Consider the following 11,688-nt stretch of genomic DNA (forward strand, 5'->3'; position numbering starts at 1 on the left):
AGGGGGAGAGGCAGGCTGAGTGGTAAGGAGGTGGGGGCTTAATTAGAAGGTGACATTTAGCTACTTTACAGTTAGCTGCTGGGTAAACATGGCAGGCAGATGAAACTAACAGGAAGATCCTAAGAGTTGAAGGTGACTGGAAAATTCCAGCATGAGCAAGAAGGCCAGACTGGCCAGAGAGGAATGGCAAGGGAGTACAGGGAGAGACAGAGAGGCAGTGTGAAAGGGAAGATCGTGAAGGGGTGTGGAGTCCAAGCAATGATGCTGAGGAGCCAGCACGGGGTACATGAGGGGAATATGGGGTCTGTGCTGTGAAAGGATCACTCTAGCTATTAAGGGGCTGAAGCAGAAGGAAGATTTGGTTTTTTTCCTTTTTAAGAGTAGAAGACAAAGTGGACGGTAGCCTTGGCCAGGAAGGTTTTCAAGGGAGGCCTCCCTGCTACAAGTGACACAGAAGAATCACAGATTTTCAGCTTTCTCTCACAACTAAACACTGCTCCCTAGGGGGCAATGGTACTGTGGTTTAATGCAAGGCTCTTCGGGAATCCTACATGGGAAGGTTCCTGGCTCAAGTCCTCCCTGAGTATGCCAAGCACTGTGTACCCATGATCTGGGGTTGGCTGAAGCTGTGAGAGTGGACTGTAGCTCCAAGTCTCTGGGGGTGCTGTCTCTCTCTCTCTCTCTCTCTGTCTTTTTTGCTCATGGAAGAAATAAATAAACCAAGACCAAAACCAAAATCGAAATGCTGTTTCTAGAGGTAACTGAATACTAAAGGGGAAACTGCTCTAACATATGTGTGAGGGCTCACCTCAATTTTAACAATGATACTCCAATGCCTGTCAACAATCCCACTGCGCACTATTATTCCTCCCAATACAGGCCAGGGTTCTATTTTCTGGGGCAAAAAGGAAGATAGCCTTCAGTTTATTAATGATGCCTAGTTCTGCACCTAGTTACTGCCACAAAATACACCTCCTTCACTGGGGACATGACACCAGTGAAACAATTCCCCTGGGAAAACTTGATCATTTGAAGGTAAGTTACATCAAAACAAGATGAAACCTGCTAACACCATTTTTTTTTTTTTAAGTTGTCAGAGGGTGTATGCACTCAGCAGAGTGGAAAGGGAGAGAGAGAGAGACAGGGAGAGAGAGAAAAGCATCTCTCAGTGAGGCATGTTGAAATCCCTTTTCCATTTCTCCATGTTGTTGGAAGTGTGGGCATGCATAAACAAGCACCTAGTGTGTTTCTCAAGCTGCTGGGCCTGGATTTAAACCACAGCCGGCCATGTGGGACCTGGCTTCCTTTAATTACTAGGCTGTGGGGCTGGCCCAACCTGCTGACATTTTTAGGCTACAGTGGAAATCCCTCTCCTTACCTACTTGGAGGAATACATGTGGGATAAATCATCAAGTTTAGCAGTACATGCACTGATTTTCCTCATTTTAGTTCTGATTTTGTAATCGCTCCACAGTTCTCATACTAAGCTTCATACTCACACTAAGATAGCAAAAATGTGGGGTCAGAATTACTCACTGTAAAAAAACTGCCTCTATCATTCTCATATTCATTTGTTTACTCAATCTCTCGGGTGACACAATTTTAGAGTCATAATGGGCTTAAGATACAAAAGGAAAAAATAATTCCTTCTTCAAAGATAATAACCATGACCACCTACATACAGGGCTGAATGTCTCCCTGAAAAGTGGTCCGTAAGTGGCATTTATTTGATATGCTAATGTTAGATTATAAGAAAACTTGGTTAGTTTCCTTCCGTCAGCAGAATGGCAATTTATCTCCATGGCACTGACAGCAGAAGATGAAAGTGAATTAAGGCCTATATAAGTCATTGCCTTATCACTGAAAATGCTATTTGATACTGAACTAAGCAATGCTGTCACTTGAAATTGCTATAATTTATGAGAGGTGGCAATGACAATAATTTATATGTGGGTGAAATATAAACCTGTAAATAAAGATTTTATGTGGAAATTTAATCTTAAAACACACCAGAGCTTTCAGACTGACACCAAAGTATAAAAAAAAAATTTTTTTTTTTTACATCTCTCCATTTCTCTAAGGCTGAAGTAGCTAAAACTCCTAAGTACTAAACGCAAATATTTATCATCCCACGATGTCTAAGATAAAGGAATAATTTACAACATGAAAATAAAGTTTGCGATCCTTCAATGTGATGCGATATTCTCTAAAAAAAGAACAAAGGCACTTTCCCCGATATGCCCTTGTATCATCCGTATTTTATAGCCCTGTGCAGGCAGTCAGCGGAGAATACTGTCAATGTACTGTGTGGCCACAAGGCAATAAAAATGTAATCTATGCTGTGTTTACTCTAGTCAAGCTACATTTCTTCTTTATGTCTATGGACACGTACTGATGTGGGAATTTTGTCAAATATGTGAAATGAATGTGAAAGGATGAATGCTGGTGTTATTTTTATTAATACCAATGTTCTCTGCTTAGCACAATGCACCAATATTTAAAAAGAAACTCAACCCGGAATCTAAAAAAATACATGTAAAATAATATCTATAACAATTGGCATCTAGACTATCTTATCTTAGGTTACTGTTTTTGGCCAAATATTTGGGAGCTCTTCTCAAATTCATTAAGGGTGCCTCATAAAGGCAGGCCCCATCATAACTGTTCAACACTCAGTAGAGGAGCTCAAAAAGTCAACATCTTCAATATCGTTCACTTTTATAGATTTGTACTGATAAAAGCAGACGGGGCTGCTCACCTCTACGGAGATCTCAAAGATAACACTGATTTTACTCCACCCCGGCTTCCCATAGCCATTTTGCCCACACTCTGTATTTTGCTTGATACTGTTATCTAATTCTATTATATACCTGAGCCTCAACAATAAAATTATCATGCTATTGAAAGCAGGGTACTTGGATTATTTTGCTAGATTAACACTAGCCCATCCTGGGCTCAAAAGTAACCTCTGTAATTCACCAGAGGCTGGCCTAGCTGGTTGCTTTTTTTTTTTTTTAAAGGAAAATAATGTTTTATTGGAACACAGCTATGTCTATTCATTCATTTATTGTCTCTGGCTGCTTTCATGCTGTAACTACAGAGCTGAGTAACTACGACAGAGTATTGTCCACAAAGCCTTAGATATTTACTATCTGGCTTTTCATGGAAAATGTTTGCTGGCCCAGTTATTAAACTATCTACTTACTCACCTTTGGCAAATAGCTTAGGAATAGACCACATATATAATAACCATTAGCCATTCTTTTACTATTAGAGTAAATGGTCTTTATTATTATTATTATTTTTTTACATGTTTGCTAAGCAATTCAATTCCTTCAAATCTTAGGGTTTCTCACTATTATAGCTTTGAGGCTAAAGCCATTATTCTTGTCTAAGCATTTCTGGATCTAAAAATTTGGCTTTTCATACTTGTCAATTTGATAGATTTTACTGGCACTGAGATGACACACAATTTAATGCACTACCACATTTTAAAGTTGTTTTTAATAATGCTTGGTATTATTAGTTCCATTAGTATATTAGTTCCATTAGTATGTGCTAGTGGTAACTAATAATGCCATTTCGCAATGGAAAGAACAAAAGTAGAGGGATTAAGAACAGTCCAGGGCCAGTCCATAGCCCACTGATTGAAAGAGCCTGATTCCATATGACCAACTACATGGTTCAAATCCTGCCCCAGTGACTTGGAAATCACACTAGGCATGTATATGTGTACATGTGCCCAAAATCCCATAAGGAAGAAGAAATGGAGAAGTGATCATAGAGTGATCACACCCACTGGAGGGTGTTTCCTCCTTTGTACTCTCTATCTGCCAAGCACACATACCCCCTGGCAAAATTTTAAAACAAACAGAAACCAGTTCAAATTTGACCCAAGTCTAAAAGAGCTGGGCCTTAAGAAGGATGTGATGACTGACAACCTTGAGGTCAAGGTGGCACAATTCACTCAAAGACTGTATATGAATCAGCTGTAGTTCTAAATCCTAAACCTCTGTGGCTACAAACCTAGAACTTAGGGATGATGGTTTGGCCTGACTTGACAAATGCCAGTTCTTTTAAAATCTCTGTAAGTGCACTAATGTAGTCCACGATACTGTGGCCATTCCGATGTGCCTAGAAGTCAGTCTTTTCCCCCAGCCTCAATCCTGGTTGTGGCCAGGCTTACACCTCTGCAGAGGCCATTAGGCCATATACATGATGCCAAGGTACAAGTAACCTGTGTAGCAAGGTGACAGGGCATCTGTACAGACTGTTGCTCTCCAGCACATATTGAGATTCTGGAAGTTAAGAAGAAACAGAGAAGAGGAAGAAGTGGGTGGACCATATATCTCTAACTCGGTGTTTGCTGGTTAATTATCTGCTTCCATAGTAGCTTTGAGAGTAGAAAAACTGTAAGATCTCCAATGCAACAGTATAACAGCAACAGTGATTTCGACTTTATCTCTCAAATGCTGAGAACTAGTAATGATCTAATGGAATCAGTTTCATAAACATCTGTAGAGAACTGGCCGTTACTGGCATCCTAACACTTCGGCATGCCCTCTAGTTTGTGGTGTACCTATTTACACCAGCCTCGTTATATGTGGGTCACACATGGGAAAACTACTGGTCTAGAACAATGGTTCACAACTGGGAGTGATTTTGCTCTCTAAGGCACATTTCGCAAAGTCCAGAGACAGACTTTTTTGGGGGGGGAGAAGTTTTCACTACAGGGCACGTGCGTTCGCCAGACAGACAGAGAGACAGAAAGCGAGAAATCACCCCCCAGGGGGGATGGCCACACTGCAATCCCTTCTCCTCTGTTCTCCTCTCAGGATTGTGGACAAGCACGCACACATGCTCGGTGTGAGTTTTAGCCACCCAGTCTGGGACACGAACCGCGGTCGACTATGTGGGAGTCCAGTGACACAGCTATATTACGCTAACTGCTGGTCCCGAGACAGACTTTTTTTTTTTAAAAAGATTTATTTAATTTTACTTATTTATAATTATTATTTTTAAAATTTGACCAGAGTGGGAGTAGGGGGTTGGGAGGTGGGGGAGGTGAGAAAGCAAGCAGCCCGGTCTGGGACTCGAACTATGGTTGGCCATGTAAGAATCCAGTGCTTTAACCACACCACATGCCGGACCCCAAGTCCAGAGACATTTTAATTACCACGGCAGAAGTTGTGTTAATGGCATACAGGGTAAGGACCAGGGATGCTGTTTAACATCCTAGAGACAGGACAGCCTCCCGCAACAATAACTATCCAGACCAAAATGTCAATATCACTGAGGCCAACACATGCCATTGAATGAGAAGGAGACAAGAGATGGATCACTCTTTGGACAACACTCACAGTGCAATCAGGTGACTAAAACTGACCTGAAGACCTTTGTGAGAGCGAATGCCAGAATGATTTAGTCTATAGATTTTGAGATGCAATCTGATGAGGACAACTCCAGAAAAAATGATGACAGTCATATCTGAAATACAAACTAATCAGTAAGTACTTAATAATATTATTCCACATGAACAGTGCATTGTGCAGACTGAATGTGAAGATTTTATGTCTTAAAGCTATTGAGTAGATAAAAAATTAGTATCAGAAAGAGCTCTCATAAGATTCTTTCTCCCAAGTAGTAGGAAGAAGGATTTTTTAAAAAGAATTATTTACTTAATTTTATTTATCGGTGTTATTATTTTTCAATTTGCTATAGGGCATGGACACTCACCAGAGAGAGACAGAGAGAGGGAAAGTAAAAAAGCAAGCCACCAGATACAGGACTTGAACCGCAGTTGGCCATGTGGGACTCCAGTGCCTCAACCACCATGCCACTTGCTACCCCCAGAAGAAGGATTTTATAGAGAGTCAAACCCCTTAGTTTATGAATAAAATGAATGCTTTCACCCTTACATTTCTGTCCCTTATATTTGTGATATAGATTATCTAAAATCATGACCCCTCACCCCCCAAAAAAACCAAAAAACTCCATGTCTCCAAAATTGCAATGCTCAAAACTGGCTTTTATGATAAAAACTTAAAATCTAGAAATGCCTGCCTATAAATAATAATAAGTCTTGATAGGAAATTTATATTTATAATGCAGGTCATCACATGTTTTTCATAATTCTAATCTTTTAGTCCAACTGAAGACATTTGTCTATCTTATTTCACATTTACTCTCTGGCTAGAAGCAGCCCAGACTGAGTAACCTATAAAATCAACCACCTTCGTGCAAAGAGGTATCATCCAATTAATCTACGCTGGTAAAAGAGCAAAGGGTAAGCCCAAATTGCCCAATCAAATAGGACTGCTCACCTTTGAGTTCAGCTCATTTTCTCTGAATCGAATCTGCTATCTGCATTTGACCTCCAGATGGCCATGACTTTCTCAATTCAAATGTGCAGCTTTGCTATAAATAAGATTGCTTGGCTGCACAGACTATAAATAACTAGAAATTATATGCTTTCTCTTGTCTGTTTGTACTAGCGCTGCAAAACCCTTCACTTGCTGTGATCGAATAGTCTCTGTAGGGAGACAAGAAAATATAGCTGCCAATTCACTTCATCCTCCTAGAACAGAAAGGTGTCACAATCCCAGACACACACTGCAGGGAGATGGAGAAAATTACTGGGAAAGAGAAAATGACAAGATTTTCAGTATCTGTTTAGGACGCTGGGTGGTATAAATTATAATTACGTGTACTGCATGAATATAAATTTATCAAGTGATGATGTTCATTTTCATCGATTAAAAATGGAAAACCAACTGTATATGCTAAAATGGAATAAAACAAAATATAAGAGAAAAACAATCGTTTTGTGAGGAGATAGAAAAGACATTTAATTTACTGACATGCTATATTCATGGCATTTAGGAAAAGATGTTAATATTCAACATCTTTTCACTATTTTTTGTATTCTTGAAATGTGATTCAGAACCTCAAATGTAATTTTATTAACCTAGAAAACAATGTCAGAACCAAATGCTCAGCCATTTGGTGTGGAATATAGCCAAAATGTTATTTAGGTTTCAAACCTGGCCCAGCCATGTCTGATGGCTGGGACAAGTCCCTAAGCTCTTAAAGCTTCATTTTCTCATAAGTACAAAAGCAAATGAGAAAAATGTCCAGAAAGTGTTCTGCAGAAAAAGAAACGATCTGTGAAAATGCTTCATACCAAGCAACACACTGTGAGCACAACATAGCATTAAATCCTGAAGTGTAACATCTAGAACTTTTTTCCTCGTCCTTGTATGTTTCTCCCTTACCACACTTTTCACATTCTTAGAGAAAAATGATTTTTCACAGTAGTAGGAAATATATTTATTTACTGTGGTTGTAAAAACTACATCCCTCAAAAGTTACACGTAATTTGAATTAACACGATCATCTACTGGAGGCCATTAAAAACCGTTATGACTTCGGATGAAATCTTTTGTAAAGAACATAATCTTCTAGCTATAATTTATCATTTTTAAAAAAGATGATTGGTTTCATTGATATTGAGAACAGTCGTTTTTTCAGGATAATATAGATAGATGAATGCTAACTTTAATTATAAAATAGGGTATAGCTGAACTTGTGTCCCTTCTTCCAGAAATCATTAACAGTATATATCATCCCTAACCTAAAGATGGGTAAGCCTATTTCTGGATATAATCCAAATTCAAAAATGAGAATTTGTGTGTTTAACCAAGCTAGACTGATATGACAACTGAAAAAAAAAAAAAAAGAAAGAAAGAAAAGAAAAAGAAACAATCACAAAACACAAGGCACTGTTAAGACCTGCAATGGTTGGCTAATTACACATCTTTATTCAAAGTTCTTTCTCTCCTTCCTAATGATTAAAATCAGATGTCGGGTGCCTCTGACCTGCAATTGTGCACTCTGCCAGAGCAGGAAGAGGTGGTTTTAGAATCCAAAAGAGACCTTTCACTTTTAAAGTTGAAACAGTTGTGTTACAACACATATTACCAAGACCTGCATACACAAGTTCGTCTTAGTACTACGGTGCTTGAAGATGAAGTATTTTGGGGGACAGTTACTTATGTATAAGGTCTCTCATTAAATGATGGCACTTAGGGTTTTTAGAACATAAAATATTGACGCAAATGAAACAAAATAAACTAATGTTGTATATACAATATTTAAATAAAAAGGAAACCAATCAGAGATCGAAACAGCTTAGTCGACCTTCTTAGCCTGACAGCTCAGGTTGTCTGGCAAAATTAGATATAATTACAAGCAAGGCAATAGGAAAAAATATTTTATTAAAAGGTGCTCAAGGAACAAAACCATGCAAAGAAGGTGGCGATGCTGGAGTTACAATCCAGCCATGCAATACCCTCCTCCCCTCCTCCCTCCGTCAGGTGAACGACAACATACGTTTAACGGGATCTTGGGGAAGAGGTTCCCAGGTAGTCTTGAGTAAACTTTGGGACACTATGGAGAAAATAAGAGAACATAACTAAAAATAAAACAGAAACATAGGAATGATGGCTGGAACTCACTCACATGAGTCTGCTGACCAAAACAAAACAAAAATCAAAGAAACAAAAATCACTATATTAAAACAAACAAACAAACAAAAAAACAAACAAAAAAAAACCGAAACAAATAACCTGAGGTATGGTCCCTCGATGGGACCAAAGTAAGATCTATTTTCACAAGAGGTGGGCATCTTAGAATATTGGGAATTTGGGCTCTAACACTGCATCTGAGCAACCTCTTGAAGGATTCAAGGAGGATTCTCTCTTCTTAGTGCCAGTTACCATTAATTCCCTTTGATTCATTTTTTGTGGCATCTCGATTCACTTCACCCCATCATTGGGCAGCTTCTGGCTCTCAGTTCTTGCCTATTTGTGAAGGCTTTATTCTCTAGATTTTACTTTCTTGATTACTCTATATACTTCTGCTTGGGAACATTACTGTTCACTTTATACAATCCACTTCTGTGGGGACCTCTACTTTTTGCAAATCTCTCAGTAAAGTGTGTACCATCCAGGGCATCTCCATCTGGGCCGTGGGGCACGCTGCTCACTCCCAGCCCAAACTAGTCAAATGGAGGTGTTGGGGAAGAGAGGCAGTGGAGTGAAGTAGGGAGGATAATTTTAACTCTTAGGGCAAATTCATTATTTCTTTTTTTAAAAAAGAATTATTTATTTATTATTGTTATTATTATTTTTTCACATGAACTTTGCCAAAGACAGAGAGAGAGAAAGAGAGGGAAAGTGAGAAAGCAAGCCCCCAGGTGCAGGACTTAAACCATGGTCAGCCATGTGGGAATTCCAGCACCTTAACCACCATGCCACCTGCTGGCCTGCAAATTCATTATTTCTAATAATTAAAAACAAACAACATCTCTTTCTTACTACCAACATATGATATTTCAGAAAATAAATTAACTTCAGGGAGAGAGAAAAAAGTTGGACAGGAAATCTCCCCAGCTATTAAGCCAGTTAGAATCGCTGTAACATAAGGCCTTTGTTTCAAAGGCTCCAGGCAACAGAATCCTCCCTGTGTTTCACATTACCTGACCTAATTAACTTCTTGGTTTGAAACTAAAGAAGGGAGTCTTTAGAGTGAGAAGCTGAAATCATCCAATCAGAGCTAGAAAAGAACCCTGGGGTTTACCAATTCCTACACCTGTTGTCAAGCTGAACTGAAGTGAGTCATCTCATACATAGGTGACATGGCAGGCAACCAACAGGAACTTTTCTATTAGATGCCACTTAGATACTGGGCTACTTCCCAATAGAAGGTCTTAATGGTGCAAGTCCTTTTGTTCTTTTGCTTAAGCCTAGGATCCAGGTGGAAAATACATAATCCCCAGGGATCCCAGGCAGGAAATGGTGGTGTTATTCTTGCAAAACAAGTAAGAAAAAGGCAGAAATCTCTCAAGAAAGAAATGCATGAGTTTAATCTTTAATCTATCCTACAGTCAAGCAATTACTTCTTGAGTAGTTTAAATTTTCTACTCATAAAAAAGATGAATAGACAAAATTGAGAATGTAACTTGGATGGTTGTTCACTACAGTAGATGTCCCATGTAACTGTACATTAGCTCCTGAAAATGACCTCTTTGGGGAAAAGTTGCATCTTGCATTTAAGTGTCATGACTTCATATATTTACCTGAGTTATTAAAGGCTTAATTTTCATAAGGAAAGCCCTGAAAATTATAGTCGCTGAGTCTTACATAATGAAAAGTCCTTAATGCTAAGTCAAGAGTTTTCCACTATTCCCAAAAGAAACAAAAACATGAGATTGCAAATGACCGTATGCTGAACTTGGGGCAACATGGGCAATTCTACCTTCTGGTTATTTGTGGTGCCTGAGCCCAATTTAATCACATTCCCTCATCACCACCACCATGAAAAAAGACTCTTATTATGAAATAACTTTAAGATATTCATCACATCAGTACACCTTGCCAATGCAATCGAAGCTTCGTCAGCCAGGCATCCAGTGGTAAACTGTACCTGCACATCGAGTGCACATGCACAAACACGGACACATACATACACAGACAAACACGTAAACACGTAAGTATGCATTTGCAGAAATGGCTGCAGAAGACAAAACAGCCACTCCAGCTTGGTTTTAAAGAGAAGCACTCAAAAATCCCTTCAGATTGCAAGACGTATCCACAGCTAGAAAAAGAACACATCTAGGGCCATGCTTCATTAGAGGTAAACGGAGAGTGTGCTCATGAATGCACATACTGCAAAGACTCTGAGCAATTAGAGAAGTTGACAGAAATGTGGTTAGTGGTAGCAACAGGCCCATTCCCAAGAACCAAGAAAATCTATCTGTTACAAAGAGCAGAGTCAGTGGTGAGAAAGACGAAAGGTGGCCAGGCTTGAAGGAGAGTCCACTTACTGACGCTGCCACACACCGCCATGCAGTACTCTTCTGTGTCAAAGTTGTTCCGGTTGCCTCCACATCCGCCGTAAAAGAAGGGGGCGCACTTCCCTTCAGTCACATCAAAGTACCAGCGGGAGATCATTGCTTGGCATGGCCCCGTCTCGGCTTGTTCAGAGCACACCTCTAATCAGAGGAGATGTGGGGAACCACATTTAGCATGAAAAGGCACTGGCTGGCTGTTCATGTACACATGTTTACGTCTCACCCACTAATCTTCCCAGTGGTAACTGGGGCTGGGTTAACAGTTGGCATCTCCCAAACACTTATTGAGGAATTTGATTACCCACCAGAACTTTGGAGTCACCTCTCAAGGCAAACCATTGTCATCTGGTTTAATGAATGCAGCACTCAGCGGTAATAAGAAGATTCTTGATGCAAGTGTACAGACCTTTTACAGGAACATCAAACGACAGAAAGTGTCTGCCCCTCAAAACAATTGTCCATTATAAAAACCTTCCCTTTTAAAACATCTTCGAATCAACTTTCATGTAAAAGATTATTTTGGCTAATGGGACCAGCAATTAGCGTAATGGCTATGTTGCTAGACTCCCATGTAGTTGACCGTGGTTCGAGTCCCAGACCCGGTGGCTTAAACTCACGCTGGGCGCGTGTGCATGTGTGCCCAAGGTCCCAAGAGGAGAATGGAGGAGAAGGGATTGTGGCATGGCCATCCCCCGCCCCCCCGGGGGGGGGGGTGATTTCTTGCTTTCTGTCTCTCTGTCTCTCTCTTTCTGGTGAGCGCACGCACCTTATAGCAC

The 11,688-nt window shown here is 39.9% G+C and overlaps 1 protein-coding gene across 6 annotated transcripts in view; it reads right to left on the reverse strand.

Moving 5' to 3' along the window:
• APP (amyloid beta precursor protein) overlaps positions 1–11,688 on the reverse strand; it is a 235,378-nt gene that overhangs the window by 104,724 nt on the left and 118,966 nt on the right. For 2 of the 6 annotated variants that reach the window (XM_006157704.2, XM_006157703.2), the window contains exons 6-7: positions 10,886–11,053; positions 8,392–8,448 (exon numbers count right to left, since the gene is read on the reverse strand). The exons of 2 other annotated variants lie outside the window; for them this stretch is intronic. In XM_006157704.2, coding sequence (XP_006157766.1) covers positions 8,392–8,448; positions 10,886–11,053 — 225 coding nt within the window. The remainder of the gene's footprint in view (positions 1–8,391; positions 8,449–10,885; positions 11,054–11,688) is intronic. 2 more of the 6 variants (XM_006157705.2, XM_006157701.2) reach the window with 1 other exon arrangement.

Source organism: Tupaia chinensis, unplaced genomic scaffold, assembly GCF_000334495.1.
Source record: "Tupaia chinensis unplaced genomic scaffold, TupChi_1.0 Scaffold000557_1, whole genome shotgun sequence".
NCBI lineage: Eukaryota > Metazoa > Chordata > Mammalia > Scandentia > Tupaiidae > Tupaia > Tupaia belangeri.